General features: G+C 46.3%; 1 protein-coding gene across 2 annotated transcripts in view; it reads left to right on the top strand.

Moving 5' to 3' along the window:
- Nucleotides 1-18992, top strand: part of LOC137331211 (tumor protein p63-regulated gene 1-like protein) — a 115915-nt gene that overhangs the window by 1293 nt on the left and 95630 nt on the right. For both annotated transcript variants that reach the window (XM_067994839.1, XM_067994838.1), the window contains one exon: nucleotides 2076-2167. In XM_067994839.1, coding sequence (XP_067850940.1) covers nucleotides 2076-2167 — 92 coding nt within the window. The remainder of the gene's footprint in view (nucleotides 1-2075; nucleotides 2168-18992) is intronic.

The raw sequence follows: 18992 nt of genomic DNA on the forward strand, positions 1-18992 counted from the left end.
CTGTCAAAACCCCTCATGATTTTGAACACCTCTATTAAATCTCCCCTTAACCTTCTCGGCTCTAAGGAGAACAACCCCAGCTTCTCCAGTCTCTCCACATAACTGAAGTCTCTCATCCCTGGAATTGTTCTAGTAAATCTCCCCTGCACCTCCTCGAAGGTGTCAGGTTTATAAAGTACTCTTTAATGTCCTAAACACACGGAGGCTTCACTGATTTTAATAGAAACGATGATCAGGAGGGATGTGTAACTTGAGGCCAATTCACTATTGGCCAATTCCCATTTCATACAGTCAAATGTCCAAAACCCAGGATGCACTGGAACTTTCTTGCTTTCGTTCTCTCTCGTTCTCTCCATCACTTACCCAGCTATTGCTAACTGGCCCCCTTTTCAATGTCAATAAGGATGAAAGTTTAATTTAATAAAGTTGTGTGGAATTTACACAAGGTGTTGGGTAAATGAACAGTTATATAATCCCTGCATTTATTGTCACTTATAAATAATCCCTGCCCTCATTCAGATACATGTATATACGAACATACAAACCTGATGGGCTGGAAAGGACCAGTTGGCCCGGCACTGATTTGAGTCCTAAGTTGCAGTGATACTGGAATGGGCATTGTGAATAATTCTGAGGGCCACAGGAAACTGAAAGGGGGAATGGGCAAAAAACATGGCCAATGGAATTCAATGGTTAGAAAATGATTATACTTTGAACGGGGGAATGTAGAAGAGCAGAGGTGTTCAAGGATTTAGGTTTATAAGACATTAAAAATAGTACCTCAAGTGGATAAAGCCACAAAGAAGCTAATGGAATACTGGGTTTTATGGCAAGAGTACAGAATATAAAAATTGAGGTGTACAGTGAATGTGTATAAAACCGCAGTTCGAGGACTGTGTGCAGTGTTGGGCTCCACACTATAGGAAGGATATTGAGGCTTTAGAGAGGGGACCGGGCAGATTCACGGGGACGCTGCCTGGTCTGAGGAAACACAAATGCGCAGAAAGACTTGAAAAATTGGGATTTTTTTTTAATGAAACAGAGGAAATTTTTATTTGATTTGATGGAAGTGTTTAAAATTATAAAGGAATGGGACAGAATAGAAACAGACTTTTCCCAATGATTGAGGGGTTTAGTACGAGGGGACATCGATTATAAGATTAAATGGAAGAGATTTGGGACAGTGAGCGGGAGAAACTTTCTGACACAGACAATTGTGAGGCCGTGGAATTCCCCACCAGAGTTAGTGATTGAGGCAGAGACAATTTAACATTTAACAATCGGTTAGATAGGTGGTTGAAGGGAAGGAGGATAAAGGGATCTGGGAACAGGACGGAACGTGGGATTAGGATACTGCTGGTGTGGTTTGATACCCCAGTGAGTCTGTACTGAGTGTGCTGATCTCAATCAAGGTTGGCAATTCAGGTGGTACAATTGGGTTCAGTGCCCTATGTTTAGCAGGAGGACGAGGCGGCTCCTGATCGCGATCCCCTGCTGGTTGCACGTGGACTCAGCTATACTGCATTTCACAGTTGAATTTCCAATAACAATCACTGGACAGTAAAATCTATATGTGCATTGATCCTGTAGGCCCCTGTATTTTAACAGAGCCCTTTCATTTGTTTTAACCATGCTTCCTGGCAGCAATCCCTTGCTCTCCAGTCAGAGGAAACAAGAGGTGAGGGAGCGTGCTGACCCAGCATCGCAGGCCCAAACTGGAGGCTCTGAAGGTTGTGGATTCGTGTCTCACTCCAGAACGTGAGCAGGTAATCCGGGCTGACACTCCCCACGTTGCTGTTCAAAGAACAGCTGGCAGCTCTGCCAGGGCAATGCCTGCCATTGTTCCTCGAACTAACCACCAAAAAAACAGATTAACTGGACATACATCTCGTTACCTGTGCGCAGATTGGTTGCGCTGTTTGCCTGTGTGATATAAACGCCCCCTCCCCTGGTGAGGGACCTAAAGCAGCAAGAGCGCAGACAGCGACCGGTGACGCAGAGCTGGGCCACGATTGGCTTCCTGGAATTTCCGCATCAGTTATTAATCTCTGAATGTTACTTTAATGTCCCCACAGCCAGGAACATTTGACCAAGCATTGACAGACTTAAAAGCGCTAATAAACCATCAAGAAGATGGAGCTCTACAGAGCACCTGGCTCCTGGCTGAGTGAGTTTCATATATTTTGTGTCTATTTTCGGAAACATTTTCTTTCTAGAGCTACTCGGGGCTCAAGAGTAATTGTTGAGCTTTAAAGGGAATGGAACATTGTAGGTAAGAACCAGCTCTGTTCAGTCCTGGCTCAGTGAGTTCCTATCAGTGGTGCCCGTGGCGCCCGTCCCCCAATGAGAGTCAGTGTCTGTGGAGCCTGTCCCCCAGTGAGAGTCAGTGTCTGTGGAGCCTGTCCCCCAGTGAGAGTCAGTGTCTGTGGAGCCCGTACCCCGGTGAGAGTCAGTGTCCGTGGAGCCCGTCCCCCAGTGAGAGTCAGTGCCCGTGGAACCCGTCCCCCAGTGAGAGTCAGTGCCCGTGGAACCCGTCCCCCAGTGAGAGTCAGTGCCCGTGGAACCCGTCCCCCAGTGAGAGTCAGTGCCCGTGGAGCCCGTCCCCCAGTGAGAGTCAGTGCCCGTGGAGCCCGTCCCCCAGTGAGAGTCAGTGCCCGTGGAGCCCGTCCCCCAGTGAGAGTCAGTGCCCGTGGAGCCCGTCCCCCAGTGAGAGTCAGTGTCCGTGGAGCCCGTCCCCCAGTGAGAGTCAGTTCCCGTGGAACCCGTCCCCCAGTGAGAGTCAGTGTCCGTGGAGCCCGTCCCCCAGTGAGAGTCAGTGTCCGTGGAGCCCGTCCCCCAGTGAGAGTCAGTGTCCGTGGAGCCCGTCCCCCAGTGAGAGTCAGTGTCCGTGGAACCCGTCCCCCAGTGAGAGTCAGTGCCCGTGGAGCCCGTCCCCGAGTGAGAGTCAGTGCCCGTGGAGCCCGTCCCCGAGCGAGAGTCGGCACTTTCGGGAGAGGGAGGGGAGAGAGTCATTGTGAAGAGAGAAAATGAACTTGTTTAGAATCTGATTTTCTGCCCAGCTTTCTCTGTTAATTTATGCAGATTGAGAAAAATTTATCCTTAAATAGATGGGTGTGTGTTTCTCGGAAATAAAACATACAAGTAGAATTACTCCCCTCGGTGGTGAGGGGTCTGTGTGTCTGTGTGTGGGTTACATTCTTCATTTAACGAATTGCCCTCTGGGATCTGCGTTTCGAGTTGCGGTGAGTCAGACTGAATGTTAATCCTCATTTACACAGTTTGCCTGAGTTCCCTGGGGTCTGCACTCCCAACAGGAGTTTGTCTGTGAACGGCCGAGTACAAAGAGCTTTTACACGGAGAGCTAAAAGGGATTGGGACCTCAGCTTAGCTGAGACATCCAGGACCCAAATTCTGGTTCGTTTTGAAGGCAAAATGATTCTTCCTCTTCGAACCCTTTTAAGGTGATTGGCATAAGAACCAGGGGGGAGATGAGGAGAATCTTTTTCACGCAGCGAGTTGTTATGATCTGGAATGCGCTGCCTGAAAGGGCGGTGGAAGCAGATTCAATAATAACTTTCAAAAGGGAATTGGATAAATAGTTGAAAAGGAGACATTTCCAGGGCTATGGGGAAAGAGCAGGGGAGTGGGACCAATTGGATAGCTCTTTCAAAGAGCCGGCACAGGCAGGATGGGCCGAATGGCCTCCTGTGCTGCATTTCTGCCAACTAGTGTTTCATACAGTTCCAGCATAACCTCCCTGCTCTTATATTCTATGCCTCGGCTAATAAAGGAAAGTATCCCGTATGCCTTCTTAACCACCTTATCGACCTGTCCTGCTACCTTCAGGGATCTGTGGACATGCACTCCAAGGTCTCCCTCTTCCTCTGCACCTCACAGTATCCTCCCATTTATTGTGTATTCCCTTGCCTTGTTTGACCTCCCCAAATGCATTACCTCACACTTCTGCGGATTGAATTCCATTTGCCACTTTTCTTCCCATGTGACCAGTCCATTGATATCTTCCTGCAGTCGACAGCTTTCCTCCTCACTATCAATCACACGGCCTATCTTTGTATCATCTGCAAACTTCTTAATCAAGCTCCCTACATTTAAGTCTCAATCATTGATATATACCACAAAAAGCAAGGGACCTTGTACTGAGCCCTGCAGGACCCCACTGGAAACAGCCTTCCAGTCACAAAAACACTCGTTGACCATTACCCTTTGCTTCCTGCCACTGAGCCAATTTTGGATCCAAACAGCCACTTTCCCTTGGATCCCATGAGCTTTTACTTTTTTGATCAGTCTGCCATGTGGGACCTTGTCAAAAGCCTTGCTAAAATCCATATAGACTACATCAAACGCACTACCCTCATTGAGCATCCTTGTTACCTCCTCAAAAAATTCAATCAAGTTAGTCAGACATGACCTTTCTTTAACAAATCCATGTTGACTGTCCTTGATTAACCCGTGCCTTTCTAAATAACGATTTATGCTGTCCCTCAGAATTGATTCCAATAATTTGCCCACCGCCATGGTTAGACTGACTGGCCTGTAATTACTCGGTCTATCTCCTTCTCCCTTTTTAAACAATGGTACAACATTAGCAGTCCTCCAATCCTCCAGCACCACGCCTGTAGCCAGGGAGGATTGGAAAATGATGGTCAGAGCCTCTGCTATTTCCTCCCTTGCTTCTATTAACAGCCTGGGATACATTTCATCCGGGCCTTGTGATTTATCTACTTTTAAAGATGCTAAACCCCTTAATACTTCCTCTCTCCCATCCAATATTTCACACTCCTCCTCCTTTAATACAATCTCTGCATCGCCTCCCCCCCCTCTTTTGTGAAGACAGACGCAAAGTATTCATTAAGAACCATACCCACATCTTCTGCCTCCACACACATAAGGTTAAATCTCACAGGATCCAAGGTGAGGTAGCCAATTGGATACAAAATTGGATTGACGACAGAAGACAGAAGGTGGTTGTAGAGGGTTGTTTTTCAAACTGGATGCCTGTGTCCAGCGGTGTGCCTCAGGGATCGGTGCTGGGTCCGCTGTTATTTGTTATTTATATTAATGATTTGGATGAGAATTTAGGAGGCATGGTTAGTAAGTTTGCAGATGACACCAAGATTGGTGGCATTGTGGACAGTGAAGAAGGTTATCTAGGATTGCAACGGGATCTTGATAAATTGGGCCAGTGGGCCGATGAATGGCAGATGGAGTTTAATTTAGATAAATGTGAGGTGATGCATTTTGGTAGATCGAATCGGGCCAGGACCTACTCCGTTAATGGTAGGGCGTTGGGGAGAGTTATAGAACAAAGAGATCTGGGAGTCTTGGTTCATAGCTCCTTGAAAGTGGAGTCACAGGTGGATAGGGTGGTGAAGAAGGCATTCGGCATGCTTGGTTTCATTGGTCAGAACATTGAATGCAGGAGTTGGGATGTCTTGTTGAAGTTGTACAGGGCATTGGTGAGGCCACACTTGGAATACTGTGTACAGTTCTGGTCACCCTATTATAGAAAGGATATTATTAAACTAGAAAGAGTGCAGAAAAGATTTACTAGGATGCTACCGGGACTTGATGGTTTGACTTACAGGGAGAGGTTAGACAGACTGGGACTTTTTTCCCTGGAGAGTAGGAGGTTTAGGGGTGATCTTATAGAAGTCTATAAAATAATGAGGGGCATAGATAAGGTAGATAGTCAAAATCTTTTCCCAAAGGTAGGGGAGTCTATAACGAGGGGGCATAGATTTAAGGTGAGAGGGGAGAGATACAAAAGGGTCGAGAGGGGCAATTTTTTCACTCAAAGGGTGGTGAGTGTCTGGAACGAGCTGCCAGAGGCAGTAGTAGAGGCGGGTACAATTTTGTCTTTTAAAAAGCATTTGGACAGTTACATGGGTAAGATGGGTATAGAGGGATATGGGCCAAGTGCAGGCAATTGGGACTAGCTTAGTGGTATAAACTGGGCGACATGGACATGTTGGGCCGAAGGGCCTGTTTCCATGTTGTAACTTCTATGAACAATTCTATGAACCTTTTTGGTCTCTAATAGGCCCTACTCTTTCCTTAAGAATCAACTACACTGGTGTGGGACTGGAGTCACATATAGGCCCAGACTGGGTAAGGACGGCAGGTCTCTGACGACTCTTGCTCTTTATGTATTTATAAAACATCTTTGGGTTTTCCTTGATTTTACTTGCCAGTATTTTTTCATACCCTCTCTTTGCTTTCCTAATTTCCTTTTTAATTTCACCCCTGCACTTTCTATACCCCTCTAGGCTTTCTGCAGTATTGAGCTCTCTGTGTCTGAAATAAGCTTCCCTTTTCCGCCTTATCTTCAAGGAGCGTGCAGGGTGCTCTAGATTTGGGAGTCCCACCCTGTAGTATCGCAGTTGCCCAGTGCTCCGTGATCGAGTCCTTGCCCTCCCCCAACCTAGTGACCTCATCATCACAGGCGTTGACTGTGTGTCCCTTCAATTTGCCATCGGCAATTGTTCATCATTGCCAGTCTCCAGATGTTGAACAAAGAGGCGCCACAGTAAGTAAATCCACTGGACTGGCCTGGACCAATAACCCAGAGATTGTGAGTTCAAATCCCACCAGGGCAGTTTACAATTGGAATTCAGTTTCATAAAAAATAAACACTGGTCTCAGTAAAAGTGGCCATGAAGCTGTCGGATTGTCGTAAAAACCCAACTGGTTCACTAATGTCCTTTAGGGAAGGAAACCTGCCGTCCTTACCCGGTCTGGGCCTATATGTGACTCCAGTCCCACACCAACGTGGTTGAATCTTAACTGCCTTTCCTGAGTTCTCCGTCACGAGACTGAGGCCAGGATGGGTTTGATGCTAGAACTTGAGAAGCTGTTGTGCGAGAAGTCTCACACACGCAAACTGCTAGTGCACGGGTACAAAAAGTGATCCAAAGGTTTAATGGAATGTTGGTCTTTATCTCGAGGGGGTTGGAATACAAAAGTGAGGAAGTGATGCTTCAGTTGTACAGAGCCTCAGTCAGACCCCATCTGGAGATACTGTCTTCATTTCTGGGCTCCGCACCTTAGGAAGGAAATATTGCAGAGAGGGAGGTGCTGGAAGTCTTAACGCGCATCAAGGTAGATAAATCTCCGGGACCTGATGAAATGTATCCCAGGACGTTATGGGAGGTTAGGGAGGAAATTGCGGGTCCCCGAGCAGAGATATTTGAATCATTGACAGCTACAGGTGAGGTGCCTGAAGATTGGAGGGTAGCAAATGTTGTGCCTTTGTTTAAGAAGGGCGGCAGGGAAAAGCCTGGGAACTGCAGACCGGTGAGCCTGACATCTGTAGTGGGTAAGTTGTTAGAGGGTATTCTGAGAGACAGGATCTACAGGCATTTGGAGAGGCAGGGACTGATCAGGAACAGTCAGCATGGTTTTGTGAGAGGAAAATCATGTCTCACGAATTTGATTGAGTTTTTTGAAGGGGTAACCAAGAAGATAGATGAGGGCTGTGCAGTAGACGTGGTCTACATGGACTTTAGCAAAGCCTTTGACAAGGTACCGCATGGTAGGTTGTTACATAAGGTTAAATCTCACGGGATCCAAGGTGAGGTAGCCAATTGGATACAAAATTGGATTGACGACAGAAGACAGAGGGTGGTTGTAGAGGGTTGTTTTTCAAACTGGATGCCTGTGTCCAGCGGTGTGCCTCAGGGATCGGTGCTGGGTCCGCTGTTATTTGTTATTTATATTAATGATTTGGATGAGAATTTAGGAGGCATGGTTAGTAAGTTTGCAGATGACACCAAAATTGGTGACATTGTGGACAGTGAAGAAGGTTATCTAGGATTGCAACGGGATCTTGATAAATTGGGCCGGTGGGCCGATGAATGGCAGATGGAGTTTAATTTAGATAAATGTGAGGTGATGCATTTTGGTAGATCGAATCGGGCCAGGACCTACTCCGTTAATGGTATGGCGTTGGGGAGAGTTATAGAACAAAGAGATCTAGGAGTACAGGTTCATAGCTCCTTGAAAGTGGAGTCACAGGTGGATAGGGTGGTGAAGAAGGCATTCAGCATGCTTGGTTTCATTGGTCAGAACATTGAATACAGGAGTTGGGATGTCTTATTGAAGTTGTACAAGACATTAGTAAGGCCACACTTGGAATACTGTGTACAGTTCTGGTCACCCTATTATAGAAAGGATATTATTAAACTAGAAAGAGTGCAGAAAAGATTTACTAGGATGCTACCGGGACTTGATGGTTTGACTTATAGGGAGAGGTTGGATAGACTGAGACTTTTTTCCCTGGAGAGTAGGAGGTTTAGGGGTGATCTTATAGAAGTTTATAAAATAATGAGGGGCATAGATAAGGTAGATAGTCAAAATCTTTTCCCAAAGGTAGGGGAGTCTATAACGAGGGGGCATAGATTTAAGGTGAGAGGGGAGAGATACAAAAGGGTCCAGAGGGGCAATTTTTTCACTCAAAGGGTGGTGAGTGTCTGGAACGAGCTGCCAGAGGCAGTAGTAGAGTCGGGTACAATTTTGTCTTTTAAAAAGCATTTGGACAGTTACATGGGTAAGATGGGTATAGAGGGATATGGGCCAAGTGCAGGCAATTGGGACTAGCTTAGTGGTATAAACTGGGCGACATGGACATGTTGGGCCGAAGGGCCTGTTTCCATGTTGTAAACTTCTATGATTCTATGATTCTATTGGCCTTGGAGGGGGTGCAGCGCGGATTCACCAGAATGATACCCGGGCTAAAAGGGTTAAATTATGAGGCCAGGTGTCTGACCAATGCTGTGGTCTTAATCCCCTCACCATGCCTCATGGTCTCCAAACCCATCACCGCCTTCTCAGGGTAACTAGGGATGGGCAATAAATAAAAATAAAAGGCAGCATAGCTGTCCCTTCCACTCTGCTCTCTGATTTGAGGCTTGGCAAAAGGTGGGAGGTTGGGGTGAAGGATCTGGTTGGTCGAGTCACTGGTGGAGGCAGAGTTTGGGTCAGATGGAAGCACTGAGTTCACAGGAGACGAGAAAACGCACTGGAAGAAGCAATGGTGAGAGCAGGACCACACAAAGCTGCCAGCATTGGAGGGACAGGTGGCAAATTGGCATGGGTGTTTCTTTTGCTAAATTGTATTAAATGTTTGGGGAGTGGGGGGGAGCTTGATTCAGGTCAATATTTTCCTTCCCATGGCCTTGTCTCTTGTACAGTGTCCAAGTATTGACTGTATTCCCACCTTCACCTGATTCCTGCACCGATGGACATGATGGCCCTCGCTCTCACCCTGGCCCTCGCCCTGGCCCGTCCCTGACCGCCAGAACTCGCCATCCAGCTGCCCCCGCCCGCCCCAGGACACTCCCAATCTTTCAGCTATTGGCCAGGTTCAGTAATTGGCTGCTTTTGCCGGGTGTAATGAGCCTCTCTGTTGTAACGGCTGCCGACCAGCTGTGTGTGAAGCTTGTTTACAGCAGCCTTCACCCTGGGACAGGCTGATGTTTCAGCGATCCCTCCCAGCGTGAAGCTACTTCAATCCCTGTACAACACGATCTTTGGGAGTCGTACGGAATGACAATGAGGAGAATGTGACCAGGTAGAGTGGGTTCAATCTGTTCAGTACAACTGATACTGACTGGCACAGTTAGTGCTGGCACAGGGCTGGCATCTTAGAATTACATATAATCTACTGCACAGAAACAGGCCATTCAGCCCATCTGGCTATGCCAGTGTTTATGTTCCAAATGCGCCTCCTCCCATTCTAATTACCTCTTTCCTTTCCCCCAGCCTCCCCCCCAATCACCCTATTCCCTTCTTCTTTATCTTTGCATCACGTCTCCCCTTAATTATTTTAAAGACTTCCTATCAGATCTCCTCTTAGTCTTCCCTTTTCCAGAGAAAAGAGCCCCAGCCTGCTCCGTCTCTCCTGATAGTTTCACCCTCTCAATTCTGGTAACATCCTTGTAAATCTTTTCTGCACTTTCTCCAATGCATCGATATCCTTTTTGTAATATGGAGACTGTTCACAGTACTCCAAATATGGTCTAACCAAGGTTCTATACAAGTTTAATGTAACTCCTCTCTGTATTCTCTTCCTCTAGAAGTGAACCCCAGTACGTGGTTTACACTCTTTATGACTTTATCAACATGTGTTGCTACTTTGTGATTTATGGATCCGTATTCCCAGATCTCTCTGCTCCTCGACCCCATTTAGTTTCTTACCTCCAAGGGACAAGCTGCCTCTCTATTCCTCCTCCCAAAATGACCCATCTCGCATTTTATATATTGAATTTAATATTCCATTTAGCCTGTTTGTGCTCCAGTATTTACAGCTTCTATACTGGAGACATTACAAACAATGTACATTGCCCGTGACGCACTGTGCCAGAACAGGGTGAAATTCACCGAGAGGGTTCTCTGTAATTTAGCACTGCCGCCCAGAGAGGAGATGATTGAGGGGGAGTTCACTGAAGTATATAAAGTATTAATTGGCTTAGATAAGGTAAATTGTGACTCTCCCCGTAAGATTAGGATCAGAGGTCATGTAGTAATATAAACGAATTACTGGAGAGAGTGATCGGTGAGTTAGAGGGCTGATTGTGAACTCTTGGATTACTTTCTGGAGAGGAGAAAGATGAGAGTGAGCAAAGAGGCATCTGGGAATCCACAGCTCTACAGATTTTAGATCTCAGATCAGGGGACCGAGTTTAAAATGAAGGAGTAAAAAAAATGGACATTTAGGCAATAATCTCATTAGAAAGAGGTTTGTATTTTGAAACAAACTAACAGTAGTGAGAGGGTTTAAAAGAGGAGAGAATGCAGTCCTGTTAGTCCGGGATACACCGGAGCTGTTAGTCCGGGATACACCGGAGCTGTTAGTCCGGGATATACTGGAGCTGTTAGCCCAGGATATACCGGAGCTGTTAGTCCGGGATACACCGGAGCTGTTAGTCCGGGATACACCGGAGCTGTTAGTCCGGGATATACCGGAGCTGTTAGTCCGGGATACACCGGAGCTGTTAGTCCGGGATACACCGGAGCTGTTAGTCCGGGATACACCGGAGCTGTTAGTCCGGGATACACCGGAGCTGTTAGTCCGGGATAGACCGGAGCTGTTAGTCCGGGATACACCGGAGCTGTTAGTCCGGGATACACCGGAGCTGTTAGTCCGGGATACACCGGAGCTGTTAGTCCGGGATACACCGGAGCTGTTAGTCCGGGATACACCGGAGCTGTTAGTCCGGGATACACCGGAGCTGTTAGTCCGGGATACACCGGAGCTGTTAGTCCGGGATATACCGGAGCTGTTAGTCCGGGATACACCGGAGCTGTTAGTCCGGGATATACCGGAGCTGTTAGTCCGGGATACACCGGAGCTGTTAGTCCGGGATACACCGGAGCTGTTAGTCCGGGATACACCGGAGCTGTTAGTCCGGGATACACCGGAGCTGTTAGTCCGGGATATACCGGAGCTGTTAGCCCAGGATATACCGGAGCTGTTAGTCCGGGATACACCGGAGCTGTTAGTCGGGGATACACCGGAGCTGTTAGTCCGGGATACACCGGAGCTGTTAGTCCGGGATACACCGGAGCTGTTAGTCCGGGATACACCGGAGCTGTTAGTCCTGGATACACCGGAGCTGTTAGTCCTGGATACACCGGAGCTGTTAGTCCTGGATATACCGGAGCTGTTAGTCCGGGATACACCGGAGCTGTTAGTCCAGGATACACCGGAGCTGTTAGTCCGGGATACACCGGAGCTGTTAGTCCGGGATACACCGGAGCTGTTAGTCCGGGATACACCGGAGCTGTTAGTCCAGGATACACCGGAGCTGTTAGTCCGGGATAGACCGGAGCTGTTAGTCCGGGATACACCGGAGCTGTTAGTCCGGGATACACCGGAGCTGTTAGTCCGGGATATACCGGAGCTGTTAGTTGCAGAATCACAGGAAGGAAACTTACTGCAAATCTGTAATTGAGAGCAAAGTTCATATAAAAAAAATTCCCAGGCCATGCCGATATGTTGAAAATATGATTTTAATTTCATTCAGTATGAGTGGGGAGTGACTTTCTCTCCAGCATCTCCTATCATCACATAAAATACACAGATAGCACATAGTATCAGAGCATCTGAAAGGGGAGAAATAGGTTAACATTTGAAAGACAGACTTTTATTTCTACAGCACCTTTCACGACCTCAGGATATCCCAAAGAGCTTTACAGCCAATGAAGTGTGGTCACTGTTGTAATGAGGGAAAGGCAACAGGCAGCCAATTTGTGCACAGCAAGATCCCACAAACAGTAATATGATAATGACCAGATAATCTGTTTTAGTGATATTGGTTGAGGGATAAATATTGACCCATGACACCAGGTAGAACTCCCCAGCTCTTCTTCGAATAGTGGCCGTGGGATCTTTTACATCTGCCTGAGAGGGCCGACGGGGCCTCAGTTTAATGCCTCATCTGAAAGACAGCACCCCTGACAGTGCAGCACTCCCTCAGTACTGACCCTCCGACAGTGCAGCGCTCCCTCAGTACTGACCCTCCGACAGTGCAGCACTCCCTCAGTACTGACCCTCCGACAGTGCAGCGCTCCCTCAGTACTGACCCTCCGACAGTGCAGCACTCCCTCAGTACTGACCCTCCGACAATGCGATACTCCCTCAGTACTGCACTGGGAGTGTCAGCCTGGATTTTGTGCTCAAGTCTCTGGAGTGGGACTTGAACCCACGACCTCCTGACTCAGACTTGAGAGTACTACCCACTGAGCCAAGGTAACACGTAAATCCAAATAATGACTCAACAGGGCAGGGAACGGTTCCTGGACATGGGCTCGATCGGATCCTAATTTTACATAGAATTTACAGCACAGAAACAGGCCATTCGGCCCAACAGGTCCACGCCATTGTTTACGCTCCACACGAACCCCCTCCCATTCCTCTTCATCTCACCCTATCAGCATATCCTTCGATTCCTTTCTCCCTCATGTCTTTAACGAGCTTCTCCTTAAATGCATCTACACTATTCACCTCAACTACTCCTTGTGGTAGTGAGTTCCACATTCTCACCACTCTCTGGATAAAAAAGTTTCTCCTGAAGTCCTTCTTGGATTTATTAGCGACTATTTTATATTTATGACCCCGAGTTCTGGTCTCCCCCACAAGTGGAAACATCTTCTCCACGTCTACCCTATCAAACACCTTCATAATCTTAAAGACCTCTATCAGGTCAACCCTCAGCCTTTTCTTTTCCAGAGAAAAGAGCCCCAGCCTGTTCAGACTTTCCTGCTAGTTATAATCTCTCAGTTCTGGTATCATCCTAGTAAATCTTTTTTGCACCTTCTCCAGTTCCTCCATATCCTTTTTATCATCGATTTGATCGAGGTTTTCAAAATCATGAAGGGTCTGGACAGAGTAGATAGAGAGAAACTGTTCCCATTGGCAGAAGGGTCAAGGACCAGAGGACGTAGATTTAAGGTGATTGGCAAAAGAACCAAAGGTGACATGAGGAAAAACTTTTTTGCACAGCGAGTGGTTAGGATCTGGAATGCACTGCCCGAGGGGGTGGTGGAGGCAGATTCAATCATGGCCTTCAAAAGGGAACTGGATAAGTACTTGAAAGGAAAAGAATTGCAGGGCTACGGGGATAGGACGGCGGAGTGGGACTAGCTGGATTGCTCTTGCACAGAGCCGGCGTGGACTTGATGGGCCGAATGGCCTCCTTCCGTGCTGTAACCTTTCTATGATTCTATGATTCTATGATCATATGGAGACCAGAACTGTTCACAGTGCTCCAAGTGTGGTCTAACCAAGGTTCTATACAAGTTTAACGTAACTTCCCTGCTTTTCAATTCTATCCCTCCAGAAATGAACCCCAGTGCTTGATTTGCTTTTTTATGACCTTATTAACCCGTGTCACTGCCTGAGAGGGTGGTAGAGGCAGAAACCCTCAACTCATTTAAAAAAAATACCTGGATGTGCACCTGAAGAGTCGTGACCTGCAGGGCTACGGACCAAATGCAGGAAAGTGGGATTATGCTGGGTGGCTCGTTCTCAGCCGGCGCGGACACGATGGGCTGAATGGCCTCCATCTGTGCTGTAAATTTTTTATGTTTCTATGATCCTAGAAGATTTTTAAGGCTTTACCAACTCGCTCTCTTGCTTTTGCAGATTTGTGAATCTGAATCCCTAAATCTTTCTGCTCGTTTTCAAGTTTTGAATACATACATAAGAACATAAGAAATAGGAGCAGGAGTAGGCCAATCGGCCCCTCGAGCCTGCTCCACCATTCAATAAGATCATGGCTGATCTGATCCTAACCTCAAATCTAAATTCATGTCCAATTTCCTGCCCGCTCCCCATAACCCCTAATTCCCTTTACTTCTAGGAAACTGTCGATTCCTGTTTTAAATTTATTTAATGATGTAGCTTACACAGCTTCCTGGGGCAGCAAATTCCACAGACCTACTACCATCTGAGTGAAGAAGTTTCTCCTCATCTCAGTTTTGAAAGAGCAGCCCCTTATTCTAAGATTATGCCCCCTAGTTCTAGTTTCACCCATCCTTGGGAACATCCTTACCGCATCCACCCGATCAAGCCCCTTCACAATCTTATATGTTTCAATAAGATCGCCTCTCATTCTTCTGAACTCCAATGAGTAGAGTCCCAATCCACTCAACCACTCCTCATATGTCCACCCCGGGATTAGCCGAGTGAACCTTCTTTGTACTGCCTCGAGAGCAAGTATGTCTTTTCTTAAGTATGGACACCAAAACCGTATGCAGTATTCCAGGTGCGGTCTCACCAATACCTTATGTAACTGCAGCAAAGCCTCCCTGTTTTTATATTCTATCCCCCCAGCAATAAAAGCCAACATTCCGTTGGCCTTCTTGATCACCTGCTGCACCTGCAAACTAACTTTTTGATCTTCTTGCACTAGGACCCCCAGATCCCTTTGTACTGCAGTACTTTCCAGTTTCTCGCCATTAAGATAATAACTTGCTCTCTGATTTTTCCTGCCAAAGTGCATAACCACACATTTTCCAATATTGTATTGCATCTGCCAAATCTCCGCCCACTCACCCAGCCTGTCTATATCCCCTTGTAGGTTTTTTATGTCCTCCTCACTCTCTACTTTCCCTCCCATCTTTGTATCATCTGCAAACTTTGATATGTTACACTCGGTCCCCTCCTCCAAATAGTTAATATAGATTGTAAAGAGTTGGGGACCCAGCACCGACCCCTGAGGAACACCACTGGCTACTGGTTGCCAGTCCGAGAATGAAACATTTATCCCAACTCTCTGCTTCCTGTCAGATAACCAATCCTCCACCCATGCCAGAATATTACCCCCAATCCAGTGATTCTTTATCTTGAGCAATAATCTTTTATGTGGCACCTTGTCGAATGCCTTCTGGAAGTCTAAATAAGCTACGTCCACTGGTTCCCCTTTATCCACCCTGTACGTTATGTCCTCAAAGAACTCAAGCAAATTTGTCAGACATGACTTCCCCTTCATAAAGCCATGCTGACTTTGTCCTATTAAATTATGTTTATCTAAATGTTCTGTTACTGTCTCCTTAATAATAGACTCCAAAATTTTGCCCACCACAGATGTTAGGCTAACTGGTCTATAATTTCCAGCCTTCTGCCTACTACCCTTTTTAAATAAGGGTGTTACATTAGCAGTTTTCCAATCTGCTGGGACCTTTGCTGAGTCCAGAGAATTTTGGAAAATTATTACCAAAGCATCCACAATCCCTACTGCCACTTCCCTCAAGACCCTAGGATGTAAGCCATCAGGTCCAGGGGATTTATCCACCTTGAGTCCCATTAATTTACTGAGTACCAATTCCTTAGTGATTTCAATCGTATTTAGCTCCTCCCTTCCTCGAGCCCCCTGTTTGTCCAGTGTTGGGATATTCTTAGTGTCCTCTACCGTAAAGACTGAAACAAAATATTTGTTCAGCATTTTTGCCATCTGCATGTTTCCCACCATTAATTTCCCGGTCTCATCCTCTAAGGGACCTACGTTTGCCTTAGCCACCCTTTTTCTTTTTATATAACTATAGAAACTCTTGCTATCTGTTTTTATATTTTTTGCTAATTTATTTTCAGAATCTATCTTACCTTTCTTAATCAATCCTTTCATCATTAAATAAATTTTTACATCATTAAATACATTTAAAACAGAAATAGACAGTTTCCTAGAAGTAAAGGGAATTAGGGGTTACGGGGAGCGGGCAGGAAATTGGACATGAATTTAGATTTGAGGTTAGGATCAGATCAGCCATGATCTTATTGAATGGCGGAGCAGGCTCGAGGGGCCGATTGGCCTACTCCTGCTCCTATTTCTTATGTTCTTATATGTTCTTTCGTTACTTTTTGCTGTCTTTTGAAGACTTCCCAATCTTCTATCCTCCCACTAAGTTTGGCTACCTTATATGTCCTTGTTTTTAGTCGGATACTATCCTTAATGTCTTTACTTAGCCACGGATGGCTGTCATTTCTTTTACACCCTTTTTTCCTCAGTGGAATATATATTTTTTGAAAGTTGTAAAATAACTCCTTGAATGAACACCACTGCTCATGTACCGTCTTACCCTTTAATCTATTTTCCCAGTCCACTTTAATCAATTCCGCTCTCATACCATCATAGTCTCCTTTATTCAAGCTCAGTACGCTTGTTTGAGAACCAACCTTCTCACCCTCTAATTGGATATGGAATGTAACCATGTTATGGTCACTCATTCCAAGGGGTTCCTTAACTAGGACATTATTAATTAATCCTGACTCATTACACAGGACCAGGTCCAAGATTGCTTGCTCCCTTGTTGGATCAGTTACATACTGCTCAAGAAATCCATCCCTAATACACTCAATAAACTCTTCCTCAAGGCTGCCCTGCCCAATTTGATTTGTCCAGTTAATATGATAGTTAAAATCCCCCATAATTATAGCTGTTCCCTTATTACATGCCCCAACTATTTCCTGATTAATACTTCTTCCAGCACAGTTGCAACTATTAGGAGGCCTATATACTATGCCCACTAGTGTTTTTTCCCTTTATTATTCCTTATCCCTACCCAAACTGTTTCATTATCTTGATGCTTTGTCCCAATATCATTTCTCTGTATTCCAGTGATTCCTTCCTTTATTAACATAGCCACCCCACCTCCCCTTCCTTCCTGCCTGTCCTTCCTGATTGTTAAATACCCTGGCATATTTAATTCCCAGTCGTTGTCACCCTGCAGCCATGTTTCTGTAATGGCCACAAGATCATACCCATACGTAGTTATTTGTGCCGTTAACTCGTCCATTTTGTTACGAATGCTACGTGCATTCAGATAAAGAACTTTCAAATATGTTTTGTGACACTTAGTTCCTGCTTTTTCCTTTTTTAACACTTTACCTTTTACTCCATACCTTCTGTCCCTTCCTGACACGCTTTCCTCTGTCTCCCTGCTCAGGTTCCCAACCCCCTGCCACAGCTTTGATGCTGGGTTAATCGCCTTACGCCTTCTAGTTTTTATTTGATCTGTCGTGCCTAAAGTACACTTTCTTTCCGCTGCTCTACGCTTTTCCCTTTCATTTGTTCTTGAACAACTGTTTGTACTATTTGTATTGTAGATTTCCCCAGGGTCTTCCCCTCTCTTGCTGCTCTCAACTTTATTCCCTTCTGACTCCCCGCTCAGGTTCCCATCCCCCTGCCACTCTAGTTTAAACCTTCCCCAACAGCACTAGCAAACACCCCCGCGAGGACATTGGTCCCGGTCCTGCTCGGGTGTAACCCGTCACGCTTGTACAGGTCCCACCTTCCCCAGAACCGGTCCCAATGTCCCAGGAATCTAAGTCCCTCCCTCCTACACCATCCCTGCAGCCACGCATTCATCCTGTCTATTCTCCTGTTCCAATACTCACTAGCACGTGGCACCGGTAGTAATCCTGAGATCACTACCTTTGAAGTCCTGCTTTTTAATTTATCTCCTAACTCCTTAAATTCACCTTGCAGGACCTCATCCCTTTTTTTACCGATGTCGTTGGTACCAATATGGACCACGACTACTGGCTGTTCACCCTCCCCCTCCAGAATGGAGACAGCCCATTCGGCCCAAGCAGTCCGTGTCAGTGTTTAGTCCCAATCACATTATCCCCCCACCCTGTTCCCAAAACCTTCAAAACCCTTTTCTTCATCCCCCTCTCCAGTCTCACCTCGAATGTTGACAGTTTCTGCCTCAGCCACGAACCCTGGGAGTGACTCCACGGCCTCACAACTCTCTGTGTGAAGAAGTTTCTCCCGCTCTCGGGTCTAAAACTCTTACATTCAATCTGGTCTCTCTGGCCCCTCGTTCTAGCCCCTCAATCACTGGAGACAGTCTGCTTGGACCCATCCCATCCCATCCCATCCCATCCCATCCCGTCCTTCCATCGTTTTCAACACTTCGATCGTATCGCCCTGGAATCTGCATTAAAAAAATATTCAATTTTTCAAATCTATCTTTGTAACTGTTCAATTATTCTAAAATCGAGCCATACCCTTACATTTCCCCCTTGTAATTTACACTGTGAAGAGTGACCGTTCTCCTGCCCCTCCCTGTGTAAACAGGGCCCAGAATTTGGAGGGTTTTTTTATACAAGGGAGAAAATTTCCACTCTTTCCGTGATCCAGTTTCCTCACCAGTCTTCAACTGCCTGGGCCTCAGGGCCAGTGTCAATATTTGCACAGATTTCTAATGAAAGAAATAAGAGGCTAAGTACAAAGTGGGTGGGACACTATCTTTCCCACAATACACTGCAGATTGGGTAACTCCACCCACCCCCCCCCTCCATTGTGAAATGGAACATTCTGCCAGATTCCATTCCACTGTCCACTGCCCTTTCTGTTAATGATTCAAACTTTTCAAAGTTACTATTGAACCCGCTGGAGGTTCAGCCGGTCCCACCCTCGCTAACTCTGGGCTGTTTGATCAAGAGTTGGGCGTACGAGTCATCACAGTCA

This window comes from Heptranchias perlo, chromosome 13, assembly GCF_035084215.1.
Source record: "Heptranchias perlo isolate sHepPer1 chromosome 13, sHepPer1.hap1, whole genome shotgun sequence".
NCBI classification, from domain to species: Eukaryota; Metazoa; Chordata; class Chondrichthyes; order Hexanchiformes; family Hexanchidae; genus Heptranchias; species Heptranchias perlo.